The following is a 16,312-nucleotide window of genomic DNA, read 5'->3' as shown; positions in this document are numbered from 1 at the left end:
CAGTTTTCAAGTACATAAAGGTTATTACGAGGAGGGAGAAAAAAAAACAACTTTTAACCTCTGAGGATACGACAAGAAGCAATGGGCTTAAATTGCATCAAGGGCAGTTTAGGTAGGACATTAGGAAAAATTGCCTGTCAGTGTGGTTAAGCACTGGAATAAATTGCCCAGGGAGGTTTTGAAATCTCCATCATAGAATATCAGAGTTGGAAGGGACCTCAGGAGGTCACCTAGTCCAACCCCCTGCTCAAAGCAGGACCAATGCCCAACTAAATCATCCCAGCCAGGGCTTTGTCAAGCCTGACCTTAAAAACCTCTAAGGAAGGAGATTCCACCACCTCCCTAGGTAACCCATTCCAGTGATTCACCACCCTCCTAATAAAAAATTAGGTTTTTCCTAATACCCAACCTAAACCTCCCCCACTGCAACTTGAGACCATTACTCCTTGTTTTGTCATCTTCTACTACTGAGAACAGTCTAGATCCATCCTCTTTGGAACCCCCTTTCAGGTAGTTGAAAGCAGCTATCAAATCACCCCTCATTCTTCTCTTCTGCAGACTAAACAATCCCAGTTCCTTCAGCCTCTCCTCATAAATCATGTGCTCCAGCCCCCTAATCATTTTTGTTGCCTTCCGCTGGACTCTTTCCAATTTTTCCACATCCTTCTTGTAGTGTGGGGCCCAAAACTGGACACAGTACTCCAGATGAGGCCTCACCAATGTCGAATAGAGGGGAATGATCACATCCCTCAATCTGCTGGCAATGCCCCTACTTATACAGCCCAAAATGCCATTAGCCTTCTTGGCAACAAGGGCACACTGTTGACTCATATCCAGGTTTTCGTCCACTGTAACCCCTAGGTCCTTTTCTACAGAACTGCTTCCTAGCCATTCGGTCCCTAGTCTAACAGTGAATGAGATTCTTCCATCCTAAGTGCAGGACTCTGCACTTGTCCTTGTTGAACCTCATCAGGTTTCTTTTGGCCCAATCCTCTAATTTGTCTAGGTCCCTCTGTATCCTATCCCTACCTTCCAGCGTATCTACCATTCCTACCAGTTTAGTGTCATCTGCAAACTTGCTGAGAGTGCAGTCCACGCCATCCTCCAGATCATTAATGAAGATATTGAACAAAACTGGCTCCAGAACCGACCCTGCAGTCTAACCTGCTCTTAAAAAAATCTCCAAACACCTGTCAGATAATACTTATCGGTCTAGATAATACTTAGTCCTGCCTTGAGTACAGGAGACTGGATTAGGTGACCTCTTTAGATCATAGAATCATATGACTGAACCTCGTCTTATCTCCTGCCTAACACAGGCCATAGAATGTCCTCAAAATAATTCCTGTAGACAGCTTCATCCTTACATTATAACAAGATAGCAGCACTGATATAGTTTACAGGCTTGAAGCCAGCCTTTGCTTAGTCTCATCTTCCTTATTTATCACTAGCACCTCAGTCTTTTCCAAAACAAATTAGGAATTAGGATAAAAGGTCAGGCTAAGGTTGCAGAGGATATCAGTGGTCGGGAATAAAGGAGTTTTATCCAATTCCACGAACTTTCTCAGCATACACCCTTACTTATGCTGTGATCTTTGGCTCCAGGGAGTAACTACATCACTGAACTCATGATTGTATGTTTGATACACCCTTGGAGACCTGTGCTTACTGAGTAAGAGGAAAGTAAGGGATTGCTATATAAGGTCAGCCCAGTGATCTAGACCAGGGGTCGGCAACCGGTGGCTCGCGGCTCGCCAGGGTAAGCACCCTGGCGGGCCGGCCCGGTTTGTTTATCTGCCGCGTCGGCAAGTTCGGCCGATCGCGGCTCCCACTGGCCGCGGTTCGCGGTCCCAGGCCAATGCGGGAGGCAGGAAGCCGCGGCCAGAACATCCCTCGGCTCGCGCCGCTTCCTGCCTCCCGCATTGGCCTGGGACCGCGAACCGCGGCCAGTGGGAGCCGCGATCGGCCGAACTTGCCGACGCGGCAGATAAACAAACCGGGCCGGCCCGCCAGGGTGCTTACCCTGGCGAGCCGCGAGCCACCGGTTGCCGACCCCTGGTCTAGACCCATATCCTGTCCCCGACAGTGACCAGTGCCACATGCTTCAGAAGGTACAAGAAACCCCTTAGTAGACAATTATGGAAAGACATGCCCATAGGGGAAAGAGCTTTACTTTCTCTAGCCCAGTGGTTCTCAGCCAGGTGTACACGTACCACAGAGGGTACATCAGTTCCTCTAGATCAGGGGTCCCCAAAACAGTGCCTGCGGGTGCCATGGCGCCCGCCAGGGTGTCTAAGTGCGGCTGGGTACTGGCCAGTGGACGAGCATCCACCGAAATGCTGCGTCATCCAGAGGCGTTGCTGCTGAAATGACATTTTTGGCGGCGATGTCTCTGGATGACGCAGCTTGTCGGCAGCAATTTGGCAACAATGCCTATTGATGTTGCCACATTTCGGCGGATGCTCGTCCGCTGCCACGGTCCTCCGTGGGGCGCCACACGAAAAAGGTTGGGGACCACTGCTCTAGATATTTGCCTAGTTTAACAGGCTACATCAAAAGCACTAGCAAAGTAAGTGCAAACTAAAATGTCATATACAAGTTATTGTCTGTATATTGCTCTGTATACTATACACTGAAATGTAAGTACAATAATTATATTCCAGTTGATTTTATAATTACATGGTAAAAATGAATCAGCAGTTTTTCAGTAAGAATGTGTTGGAAGCTGTGACCTTCTAAACAAGGTTTGAAATCTAGAAGCTTCTGTTCATTGGCTGAGCCTTAGTCAGGGGTGGGGCTATCAGGAAGGTCAGGGCTTTATAAAGCCATGAGCAAGTGACCAGGGGCCGCTAACAGGGAGTTTCAAGAGGGAGTTAGGAAGGGGGCGAGGTACACTTGCCATTCTTTAAAACCTTTAAACTATAATCAAAACTTCTTGATTTTAAACAAAAACCCTATCATTAACCTAGGTAACTGTAGGAGAGAATGCATGCAGAAGCCCAGCAGCAGAGTGGGGGCTATCCTGTTTATTGTGCTCAGTGTAGCATGTATGATTACCTGTCCTGTGGGCATTTGGTGCAAGGAGCTCCTGGCCCTCAGACCAGGTGTGGGCTTCGGAGGCCAAGGTGGTAGAACTGGAGGAGCTAAGGGAGGCAAAGAGGTATGTTGATGAGGCTTTCCGGGACACAGTAGATTAGTCCCACCTCCAATCAGACAGCCCCTGCGCTGTTGGAGGATGAAAGGCCCAGGGAAGCAGAGCAGTCAATGGGAGCAGAGGGAAACCTTCCCATAGTTGGCACCCTCCTTCCAGATGATGATGGGGTATCCTCTCACACTGAGGTTACCTCTCTGGAGGAGGGAACTCCAGTCACTAGGAAAAGGCAGGTGTTAGTAATGGGAGATTCGATCATTAGAAACGTAGATAGCTGGTTATGTGATGACCAGGAGAACCGTATGGTGACTTGCCTGCCTGGTGCGAAGGTTGTGGATCTCTCAAGGCATCTAGAGTGACTTATTTGGGGAAGAGCCAGTGGTCGTGGTACATGTAGGTACCAATGACATAGGGAAGGGTAGGAGAGATGTCCTGGAGGCCAAATTTAGACTGCTAGGAAAGAGATTGAAATCCAGGACTTCTATGGTAGCATTCTCAGAAATGCTTCCAGTTCCACACACAGGGCCAGGTAGGCAGGCAGGCAGAGCTTCAGAGTCTCAATGTGTAGATGAGATGATGCTGTAGAGAGGAGGGGGTTTAGATCAGGGGTGGGAAAACTATGTGGCTTGCAGGACCCTCCTCCCCGGCCCCTGAGTTCCTGGTCCAGGAGGCTACCCCGGCTCCTCCCCTGCTGCTCTCCCTCCCCCGCAGCCTCAGCACACCACGCTGCCAGCACAATGCTCTGGGCGGCTGGGTAGCACAGATGCAGAGCCTCAGCCTGAGCCGGTGCTCTGGGTGGCGTGGCTGTAGGGCCACAAGCCACCAGTGCTCCAGGCAGTCCAGTAAGAGGGCAGGGGAGTTTGAGGCAGTGGTCAGGGGGCAGGGCCATCAGAGGGCGGGTTGAATGGGGCAGAGGTCTGGGGGTGGGGAGGCAGTCAGGAAGGAGTGGGGGGTTGGATGCAATGGCAGGGGGCAGTCAGGGCCAGGGGGTGCGGGAGCGGTCAGGGGACAGGGAGCAGGGGGTGGTGGATGGGGCAGGAGTTCTGGGGGGCCGTCAGGGAACAGGGGGGTGTTGGATGGGTAGGAGTCCCAGGGGGGCTGGGCCATGCCTGGCTGTTTGGGGAGGCACAGCCTCCCATAACCAGCCCTCCATTCAATTTTGGAAACCCGATGTGGCCCTCAGGCCAAAAAGTTTGCCCGCCCCTGGTTTAGATTTATTAGGAACTGGGGAAACTTTTGGGATAGGGGGGAAGCCTGTACAGGAAGGATGGGCTCCACCTAAACCGAAGTGGATCCAGACTGCTGGCACTTAACATTAAAGAGGTTGCAGAACAGTTTTTAAACTAAGAGATGGGGGAAAGCTGATTGCTGCAGAGGAGCATGTGGATCGGTCAGAGACTTCTCTCAGAAGAGAGCCTATTGATAGAGATTCGCTAGGTTTTAGTCAAGAGGAGAGGATGAAAGAGGATAAAATATGGGCCAGATCAGATGAGAAACATTCACAAAGAATCTGACACATCAGAAAAGGGCAGACAAACAGTGACAAGTTTTTAAAATGCTTGTACACAAATGCTGGAAGTCTAAATAATAAGATGGGTGAACTAGAGTGCCTCGTGTTAAAGGAGGCTATTGATATAATAGGCATCATAGAAACCTGGTGGAGTGGGGATAATCATTCCGGGGTACAAAATCAGGTCATGTGCAGGGGGGTGGAAAGAGATGTGACACTATATGTGAAAGAAAATGCAGAATCAAATGAAGTAAAAATCTTAAAATGAATCCACATGTTCCATAGAATCTCTATGGATAGTAATTCCATACTCTTAATAAGAATATAATAGTAGGGATCTATTATCAACCACCTGACCAGGACAGTGATAGTGATGATGAAATGCTAAGGGAGATTAGAGAAGGTATGAAAATAAAGACTCAATAATAGTGGGGGATTTCAGTTATCCCTATATTACTGGGTACATATCACCTCAGGACAACAATGCAGAGACAAAATTTCTCGATACTTTAAATGACTGCTTCTTGGAGCAGCTGGTACAGGAACCCACAAGGGGCCAGGCAATTCTCAATTTGGTCCTGAATGGAGCACAGGATCTGTTCCAAGAGGTAACTATAACAGGACTGCTTGGAAATAGTGACCATGATATAACAACATTCCTGTGGTGGGAAGAACACCTCAACAGCCCAACACTGTGGCATTTAATTTCAGAAAGGGGAACTATAACTAATCTCCTTATTTTTGCAAACAGAAATTAAAACAAGGAGTCTGGTGGCACCTTAAAGACTAACAGATTTATTCGGGCATAAGCTTTCGTGGGTAAAAAACTTCACTTCTTCAGATGCATCTGTTCATAATCCGACCTGTTCATTATGACTACAGCACCTCCTTTGTCAGCCCCTTTGATTATAATGTCAGAGTTGTACACAAATGCTGGAAGTCTAAATAATAAGATGGGTGAACTAGAGTTCACCCATGGCATTGCATTCTGTATGGCTGAGGTTATGGAGCAAGTGATGCTGTTTGTTCACAATTTCAGACTGTGCACATCTGCAGAAGCACTCCATGTAGAGGTCCAGTCTGTCATTTCGACCGTCAGGAGGAGTCCATGCAGAGTTCTTCTTCTTGTAATGTTGGTAGGAGGGTTCCTGTGGATCAGTGCACTGTTCAGTGTTGTGTTGAAAATATTCCTTGAGTCAGAGACAACGAAAGTAGGCTTCCATCTGCATCTGAAGGAGTGAGGTTTTTCACCCACAAAAGCTTATGCCCAAATAAATCTGTTAGTCTTTAAGGTGCCACCAGACTCCTTCTTGTTTTTGTGGATACAGACTAACACGGCTACCCCCTGATACTTGACACCATGCAAGAAATTAAAAGGTATAGTGACTAGAGTGAAATCCCTGCAAGCTGCATGGACACTTTTCAAAGACACCATAATAGAGGCCCAACTTAAATGTATACCCCAAATTAAAAAACACAGTAAAAGAACTAAAAAAGAGCCATGGTGGCTTACCCATGTAAAAGAAGCAGTGAGATAAAAAGGCATCTTTTTAAAAGTGGAAGTCAGATCCTAGTGAGGTAAATAGAAAGGAGCATAAACATTGCCAAATTAAGTGTAAAAATGTAATAAGAAAAGCCAGAAAACAAGTTTGAAGAACAGCTAGCCAAAAACTCAAAACGTAATAACAAAAAGTACATCAGAAGCAGGAAGCCTGCTAAACAACCAATGGGGACCCAGGATGATCGAGATACAAAAAGGAGCACTTAAAGACTATAAAGTCATTGCAGAGAAACTAAATGAATTCTTTGCTTCAGTCTTCACGGCTGAGGATGTTAGGGAGATTCCCAAACCTGAGCCGTCCTTTGTAGGTGACAAATTTGAGGAACTCTCACAGATTGAAATATCACTAGAGAAAGTTTTGGAATTAATTGATAAACTTAACAGTAACAAGTCACCGGGACCAGATGGCATTCACCCAAGAGTTCTGAAAGAACTCAATGAGAAATTGCGGAACTATTAACTATGGTTTGTAACCTGTCCTTTAAATCACCTTCTGTACCCAATGACTGGAAGATAGCTAATGTAATGCCAATATTTAAAAAGGGCTCTAGAGGTGATCCAGCAATTACAGACTGGTAAGTCTAACATTGGTACCGGGCAAATTAGTTGAAACAATAGTAAAGAATAAAATTGTCAGACACATAGGAAAAACAAACTTGAGCAATAGTCAACATGGTTTCTGTAAAGGGAAATCGTGTCTTACTAATCTATTAGAGTTCTTTGAAGGGGTCAAACAAACATGTGGACAAGGGGGATCCAGTGGACATGGTGTACTTAGATTTCCAGAAAGCCTTTGATAAGGTCCCTGAAAGGCTCTTACGTAAATTAAGTTGTCATGGGATAAGAGAGAAGATCCTTTCATGGACTGAGAACTGGTTAAAAGACAGGGAACAAAGGGTAGGAATAAATGGTACATTTTCAGAATGGAGAGAGGTAACTAGTAGTATTCCCCAAGGGTCAGTCCTAGGACCAGTCCTGTTCAACTTATTCATAAACGATCTGGAGAAAGGGGTAAACAGTGAGGTGGCAAAGTTTGCAGATGATACTAAACTGCTTAAGATAGTTAAGACCAAAGCAGACTGTGAAGAACTTCAAAAAGATCTCACAAAATTAAGTGATTGGGCAACAAAAGGGCAGTAGTCCCCAATCTTTTTCATCTGGCGCCCACGGAGTACCATGGTGACGGATGAGCATCTGCCAAAATTTCGCATTGCTGCTGAAATGCCACTGACAAGTAGCATCATCCAGAGGCGTCGCCGCTGAAATACCGCTGAAAAAATCAGCGATGCCTCTGGATGATTCTACTTGTCAGCGGCATTTTGGCAGATGCTCGTCCGCCAGCCAGTATGCGGGCACACTTAGATGCCCCGGCAGGCACCATGGTGCCCATGGGCACCGAGTTAGGGACTCCTGAATTAGGGGTTTGGAACAGGTCCCATTTGAGGAGAGATTAAAGAGGTTAGGACTTTTCAGCTTGGAAAGGAGGAGACTAAGGGAGGATATGATAGAGGTATATAAAATCATGAGTGGCTTGGAGAAAGTGAATAAGGAAAAGTTATTTACTTGTTTCCATAATATAAGAACTAGGGGCCACTAAATGAAATTAATGGGCAGCAGGTTTAAAACAAATAAAAAGTAGTAGTTCTTCACACAGCACACAGTCAGCCTGTGGAACTCCTTGCCTGAGGAGGTTGTGAAGGCAAGGACTAGAATAGCTTTTAAAAGAGAACTAGATAAATTCATGGCTATTAGCCAGGATGGGTAAGGAATGGTGTCCCTAGCCTCTGTTTGTCAGAGGATGGAGATGGATGGCAGGAGAGAGATCACTTGATCATTGCCTGTTAGGTTCACTCCCTCTGGGGCACCTGGGATTGGCCACTGTCGGTAGACAGGATACCGGGCTAGATGGACCTTTGGTCTGACCCGGTACGGCTTTCAGAGCTGGGCTCCTGGCCAGCAGCCACCACTCTCCAGCTCTGACGTCAGTGCTGCTGCCAGAAGCAGCACAGAAGTAAGGGTTGCAGTACCACAAACCCACCCCCCTTCACCCCATCCCCACACACAATAACTTTGTGGGGGCCCCCACCACTCCTTTTTGGGTCAGGACCCCTACAATTACAACACTGAAATTTCAGATTTAAATAGCTGAAATCATGAATCTTACAATTTTTAAAATCCTATGACTGTGAAACTGACCAAAGTGGACTGTGAATTTGGTAGGGCCCTACTTATGCATACTAACATTTTGTTTTCTCTTTTGAATGCTGCATATTGAGCAGGGTTTTTTGAGCTATCTAGAGGGATGGATGGATTCGGTTCACCTTCTGTTCGACATCCATCTGCCCATAGTATTGTAAGCCTGTCCTAGCAAGAGAGAGACTAGTCTGTCTAGATCCACCCAGCAAAGCCTCATCTTTCTATCTATGCTTTAATAGGTCATTGTGGAAAAGGTCTCAGGCTCTCAGATTGTTGACATTGATAAGAGGAAGTATCTGGTTCCGTCTGACATCACTGTGGCCCAATTCATGTGGATCATCAGGAAGAGGATTCAACTGCCATCTGAGAAAGCAATATTCCTCTTTGTAGACAAGACTGTCCCACAGTCCAGGTGAGAGGCCATTAGACTGGAATTTGTGTGCATTTCACTAAAGATACATAAGCTCAGTGGTGCAAGTGTGGTGGTCTGGTCCAGTCTGCCATACCAGTAAGATATTTATAATTGGTACTCTGTTCCAGAAAGATACAGGAGACCACCGGGTGGCCCCATTCCAGCAGCTCCTCTGGCCCAGCTGTACCACCCCCAGCCATTCCATGCAGTTGCGACTCCTGTCTGGGGTCTGTACAGCAGCCCCATCAGAGGACAGGGCTGGAAGTGGTACAGCTGCGCTGGAGGAGTGGCCCCATGTTCTGCGCTTTTCACTGCTGCAGTTCCAGAGAACCCTGCAGTTTAGAAGTATCTGGTGCAGTAGGAGGAGGACAGAGCCCCTTTCCCCCTTCCCCGGTAATGTGGGATGGATCATGGGGAGGGGACAGGGAGAGTGCAGGGGCCCCGAGCTGGGAGGGGAGAAAAAGTCATGTGATGGAGGTCACATGCCCCCCCCCCTTTGTGTCCCTCCCATGAGGGCAGCATACCAGTAAGAAATTAATTCTACTTGCACTACTGCATAAGCCTGATGGACCACGTTCTGCTAGGATGTTAGTGTTAACCCCTCAAAATGATATACTGAGGAGCAGCTCACTGAGGAAGTAAAGGAAGAATGGTTTGCAATTTAATATCATTGCTCTTATTTTTCTCATTTTATTTAAATGCTGGCAAAATACAAACCCCCAGCTGAAGAAAAGATGATTGTAAAGCAGCTCAGTTGTGACATGCATCAGGGAAGGATGGTGGGGAAGGTTATTGAGATGCCATGTAGGAGTCTGAGACATAGATGGTGAACTTCTTGCCAAGAAAGCAAGTTTAACAAAGTTAAACTTCAGCAAGAGTTCAGGAATCATTTTAGTATCTAGGGGAGAGGGTCACTAAAATCCTCTTAGACTTTAATTTCTTTGGGACAAGTACTGTGCTTATTCTATGTTCTCCACAGCACCAAGCATGGTACCAACAGTTCCATTGAGAATGTTAAGGTTGCGTGATTAAATGCTCAAAAGTGAATACCATAGTCAGGATTCTTGGAACAACCCTTAAATCTGCCCCCTGGTATGTATGACTAATCAGATAGCCACCTACTTTCTTAAATAATACAGTACTGAATTATAATCTTGTAAGGTGCAAAGTGAATGAAGGGAATGGCCCCTTGTGTTATTCACTATGCATTTTATATAGAAATAAGTTTTATTGACTGGCGTACACAGAATACATTACATAAGAATGGCCATACTGGGTCAGACCAAAGGTCCATCTAGCCCAGTATCCTGTCTACCGACAGTGGCCAATGCCAGGTCCCCCAGAGGAGTGGACTTAACAGGCAATGATCAAGTGATCTCTCTCCTGCCATCCATCTCCCCCTCTGACAAACAGAGTCAAGGGACACCATTCCTTACCCCATCCTGGCTAATAGCCATTAATGGACTTAGCCTCCATTAATTTATCCAGTTCCCTTTTAAACATTGTTATAGTCCTAGCCTTCACAACATCCTCAGGTAAGGAGTTCCACAAGTTGACTGTGCGCTGCGTGAAGAAGAATTTCCTTTTATTTGTTTTAAACCGGCTGCTTATTAATTTCATTTGGTGACTCCTAGTTCTTGTATTATGGGAATAAGTAAATAACTTTTCCTTATCTACTTTCTCCACATCACTCATGATACATTGTAGTAGCAGATACTACATGGGCACCAAAGGTTGTAGCAGACGCTATACTGCATTATTTGAGAAACAGCATGTCATCGTGGCAGAGATAAGGCATTACTTGATGTCTGAAAGCTTAAAACCATGCAACCTTAATGGTCTCTTCAGAGAATCTGCAAAGGATTTTTAAAAATTGCATTTGTGGGTCCCCCTTTTGCTGCTTTATTGTGTATGAGGCCTGAAAGGGATTTTTTTTCCTTCCTGCGTGGTTACTCAGGTCTGATCTTCCTGGTATTGCAGTAACACCTCAAACGTGAGTTGTGAACTTTCACATAGAATATCGTGTTAACTGGATGGACAGGAATGTTGAATCTTTAACAACGGCATCTTTTTGCTCAAATATTAACAAAAAACAAAGTTTAACTAGAGGGTCAGACACTTCCTTGCTTCTGTAGGTTGAGCTCATTGCATATGGCAGGGGGCTCCTTGTATTCCTCTTTTTCCCCACATGCTTCCTCTGTGCCACCCTGCTACTCCTGTTTAAAGGATTCACTGCAACCAACCCCCTGTGATGGCCCCAGCATCTTCACCCTTACCTTAGGGATGAAGTCTTTCTTGAGTCCCTGTAGCCAGCCAGGAGCATCAACCTTGCTTCCCTCACTCCAGTCAGCAACCTATCTACTCTGCTGTGGCCAGCAGCTCCTTTTATATGAGCCTGTTGGGATCTGATTGGCTGCTTCCCTACAGTCTCTCTCTGCAGCCTGGAGGACTCACCTCTACTGCTCTTTCTTGGAACAGGGTGTGGTAGAGCTGTGAGGGCCTGGTACACCCCATCACATCCCCTTATTCACATCTCTCCCCATGCCAGAGTTCCAATTCTCCCCCCATGCTAGGGGCTTTGTGTGTACCCCTACTACCTCCCCATTCTCCGTTTCCCTCCACTATTCTTCTTTTCTTTTCTTTCTTTTTCTGTGTGTCAACATTTTGAAACTGTTGGGAGGATGGACAGAGTTAAAATGAGTGGTATTAGACTGGAATGTGTTACTGGCCGCCTCAACTGATTTCTTGATTTTTAGACAATTACAGTGGTGGTGTTGCACAGAACTTTCCTTGAGACGTTATGGATGGGCTGTGGCATTCAGGAGTCATAGTGTTATCTCCAAACAGAGAAATGCTGTCACGTGAGCGTAAGGCCTCGCACACTCAGCCAAACAGCTTCACTGAAAATCCATTCCCCCCTAAGCTACTCATCTCTTGTGCTAACACAATTTCACAGTGCCTCAGGCCGCCTGCAGGGGCACAAAGCTGACTGTCCAATTTAAACAACAAACAGGAAATAAAACCTGTTTTTTGACAAATCTTTCAGGCCATTATACATCATAAAGCAGCAAGGTTTTATGGAAGTTTTTGGAAAGCGTAGGGGACAATTTCCTGGTCCAAGTGCTGGAGGAACCAACTAGGGGCAGAGCTCTTCTTGACCTGCTGCTCACAAACAGAGAAGAGTTAGTAGGGAAAGCAAAAGTGGATGGGAACCTGGGAGGCAGTGACCATGAGATGGTAGAGTTCAAGATCCTGACACAAGGAAGAAAGGAGAACAGCAGAATACAGACCCTGGACTTCAGAAAAGCAGACTTTGACTCCCTCAGGGAACTGATGGGTAGGATCCCCTGGGAAAATAACATGAGGGGGAAAGGAGTCCAGGAGAGCTGGCTGTATTTTAAAGAATCCTTATTGAGGTTGCAGGAAAAAACATCCTGATGTGTAGGAAGAATAGTAAATATGACAGGCAGCCAGCTTGGCTTAACAGTGAAATCCTTGCTGATCTTAAATGCAAAAAAGAAGCTTACAAGAAGTGGAAGATTGGACAAATGACCAGGGAGGAGTATAAAAATATTGCGCAGGCATGCAGGAGTGAAATCAGGAAGGCCAAATCACACTTGGAGTTGCAGCTAGTGACAGATGTTAAGAGTAACAAGAAGGGTTTCTTCAGGCATGTTAGCAACAAGAAGAAAGTCAAGGAAAGTGTGGGCCCCTTACTGAATGAGGGAGGCAACCTAGTGACAGAGGATGTGGAAAAAGCTAATGTACTCAATGATTATTTTGCCTCTGTCTTCACAAACAAGATCAGCTCCCAGACTGCTGCACTGGGCAGCACAGTATGGGGAGAAGGTGACCAGCCCTCTGTGGAGAAAGAAGTGGTTCGGGACTGTTTAGAAAAACTGGACGAGCACAAGTCCATGGAGCCGGATGCGCTGCATCCGAGGGTGCTAAAGGAGTTGGCGGATGTGATTGCAGAGCCATTGGCCATTATCTTTGAAAACTCATAGCAAACGGGGGGAGGTCCTGGATGACTGGAAAAAGGCTACTGTAGTGCCCATCTTTAAAAAAGGGAAGGAGGAGGATCCGGGGACCTACAGGCCAGTCAGCCTCACCTCAGTCCCTGGAAAAATCATGGAGCAGGTCCTCAAGGAATCAATTCTGAAGCACTTAGAGGAGAGGAAAGTGATCAGGAACAGTCAGCATGGATTCACCAAGGGCAAGTCATGCCTGACTAACCTAATTGCCTTCTATGAGGAGATAACTGGGTCTATGGATGAGGGGAAAGCAGTGAATGTGTTATTACTTGACTTTAGCAAAGCTGTTGATACGGTCTCCCACAGTATTCTTGCCAGCAAGTTAAAGAAGTATGGGCTGGATGATTGGACTATAAGGTGGCTAGAAAGCTGGCTAGATCGTCGGGCTCAACGGGTAGTGATCAAGGCTCCATATCTAGTTGGCAGCCGGTTTCAAGCAGAGTGCCCCAAGGGTCGGTCCTGGGGCCGGTTTTGTTCAATATCTTCATTAATGATCTGGAGGATGGCGTGGACTGCACCCTCAGCAAGTTTGCAGATGATACTAAACTTGGACGAGTGGTAGATACGCTGGAGGGTAGGGATAGGATACAGAGGGACCTAGGGGTTACAGTGGACCAGAAGCTGGATATGAGTCAACAGTGTGCCCTTGTTGCCAAGAAGGCTAACGGCATTTTGGGCTGTATAAGTAGGGGCATTGCCAGCAGATCGAGGGATGTGATCATTCCCCTCTATTCGACATTGGTGAGGCCTCGTCTGGAGTACTGTGTCCAGTTTTGGGCCCCACACTACAAGAAGGATGTGGAAAAATTGGAAAGAGTCCAGCAGAGGGCAACAAAAATGATTAGGGGGCTGGAGCACATGACTTATGAGGAGAGGCTGAGGGAACTGGGATTGTTTAGTCTGCAGAAGAGAAGAATGAGGGGGGATTTAATAGCTGCTTTCAACTACCTGAAAGGGGGTTCCAAAGAGGAAGGCTCTAAACTGTTCTTAGTGGTACCCGATGAGAGAACAAGAAGTAATGGTCTCAAGTTGCAGTGGGGGAGGTTTAGGTTGGATATTAGGAAAAACTTTTTCACTCAGAGAGTGGTGAATCACTGGAATGGGTTACCTAGGGAGGTGGTGGAATCTCCTTCCTTAGAGGTTTTTAAGGTCAGGCTTGACAAAGCCCTGGCTGGGATGATTTAGCTGGGAATTGGTCCTGCTTTGAGCAGGGGGTTGGACTAGGTGACCTCCTGAGATCCCTTCCAACCCTGATATTCTATGATTCTATGATAAGAGGTCACAGGACTTTTTTAATTTATTGTAAAGATCACTTAATATTCAACAAACACCTACAAAATGTCATTAAACACAAAGTTGCAGCGTCTGGAACTATTTGGCTAGACAGCACTGGAGCAGCCTGTTCTATACAAGGCACACATTTAGGACAGTGGCATGTAGGGCATGCTCCTACCTCACTGTACAATTAATGAGCCATGACTACTACAGACATCATTGCACACGTTACACCGCAGCGAATGAGGCAGAGAATACTAGAAGCCTTACCTTCTTCAGTGCACCCTCTAGCAGATGAATTCTGTCATATGCAGTGAGGTTAACCATACTTGCATGCTGAGTGCAACGTCCCTTTGTTTGGACTGTTGGTATTCCCAAAATGCCGAAACTGCATAAAACGAGTCTAAAGGCTATCTCACATGGTCAAATCAAAACTTATTTTCACATGGACACTCAAAGGCCCTTCTTGTCAATGAGGATTAGTTTCCTGCCAAATTTAAACTTGCTACCCACAGACATTTTGGAGCAAGAGGTACTCAGATTAGTCCCTTTTTATTTTATCATAGGGAAGGTGTCCATTCCCCCAACCTCTCATTTAAAGTGGTTGAATTTGAAATATATTTTGCGCAAACTTTCAGAATAAATTCATCTTTGGATAGAGACTGAGCCTTGAAAATTAGTCCAGTGGGTTATGAACTGAACACTGTAATGGGGAAGGGGAGTTATAAATGGAAATGTTCACACGATCTTAATTATAGGTGGTAGTGATGCTTCAGCTACAACAATAGAAGTGAGCTATTGAGGTTCTGATCCCACTAAAAATGATGATATCCCAAGACTTCAACTTTAATACGTCTAGACTGGAAACATACCAGTGTATTAGGCTTCAAACAGCATCTACTAAAATCAACATTTGTGAAATGCATTTGTGTAGACCCACAAACTTAACAGTAAAAACCCAAGCATTTTGCAAATTCACAGAAATTATTTATGAATGCCAGTGCTAGAACATCTGGACTCAAGAGCAACCAGGGATATTGGTGATGACTAAGGGATGTGGATGCCTCCTGTGTCTCTCTGGAATCAATAGCATTTCCTGTACTCTCATTCATGTATTTAAACTTACACTTCTAGTCTAGAGCTTTGTTTTTCATTGTATCCTCTTCTCTCTGTTTGCCGTACAGTAATTGTTACCATGTGCAGCTCTGCTGCCTTGAGCAACTTCTCATTGTGTTTTCTTTTCCCTTGTTCAAGCCTAACTATGGGACAGCTTTATGAGAAGGAGAAGGATGAGGATGGATTCTTATATGTGGCCTACAGTGGAGAAAACACATTTGGCTTCTGAATGCTGGTGTCTGGCTGCTGCACCATCCTGCTATGTATCTTGTAAATAGCCAATTGTTTTCAGTTATGCCACCCACAGAGGTTTCTCCCATACACATCATGCATTTGTAACTGGATTAATTTCCTAATATATTGATAAGCCTTGTTTTATAGACTGGTAAATTATCGGGATTTTTTCCTTTATTGTGCATTGTCCTCATAGCTATAAGTTCCCAGAGCCTCACCCCTCTGGAACACATATTTAATGACATTGTTTATATATTGACGCAAAGTAGTTGGGCTACTAAAACATGAAAAAGAGGAACATGCATTTATTCTGGATTTAGTTTGAGGTGTTAGCTTGACAAGAATTAAAATATTAATTATTCTTAGGAACAACACTGGCTTCACTAGGTTATTCTGAGCAGTAGCAAGATGCTTAGCATATTGAACTAAGTTAATGTTCCTCTTTCTGAATTCTATTAAGGAATAACTACAATAAAAATTCCTCCCACACACATGTTGTTGTGTGGCCAATGTCCTTTCTTGACCTTAATTTTGGCCGACAAGTGGTGCGTGTCATGATTCTACGGTGAGGGAGCACACAGCTGCACATAAAAGGAAGAAACAAGGATCTGTCCTTGGGGACCAAACCACCATGGCTGAAGCAGCCAGTCCTCATTAGGAGAGGAGCCAAGAGTTGCCAATGGGACCCAGCTCTCAGTCCAAGGATGTTGGGGAGGAGGGAACTGGATGATGGGATTGCGTATATGGGGAAGAGCTGACAGTCAAGATACTGGACGACATATGCAAGGGCAGAAGAGGACCAGGCAACAAAGGAGTGGGAGAG

General features: G+C 45.7%; 1 protein-coding gene across 2 annotated transcripts in view; it reads left to right on the top strand.

Annotated features, from left to right (window-relative positions):
* The window catches only part of GABARAPL2 (GABA type A receptor associated protein like 2), a 29,463-nt gene extending 13,483 nt beyond the window's left edge, over positions 1-15,980 (top strand). For both annotated transcript variants that reach the window (XM_044987228.1, XM_044987227.1), the window contains exons 4-5: positions 8,658-8,830; positions 15,394-15,980. In XM_044987228.1, coding sequence (XP_044843163.1) covers positions 8,658-8,830; positions 15,394-15,484 — 264 coding nt within the window. In that variant the 3' untranslated portion in view covers positions 15,485-15,980. The remainder of the gene's footprint in view (positions 1-8,657; positions 8,831-15,393) is intronic.
* Positions 15,981-16,312: the final 332 nt, after the last annotated feature.

This window comes from Mauremys mutica, chromosome 14 (assembly GCF_020497125.1).
Source record: "Mauremys mutica isolate MM-2020 ecotype Southern chromosome 14, ASM2049712v1, whole genome shotgun sequence".
NCBI lineage: Eukaryota > Metazoa > Chordata > Testudines > Geoemydidae > Mauremys > Mauremys mutica.
Note: the sequence above shows the minus strand (reverse complement) of the source record. Positions and strands in the feature narration are given on the sequence as shown.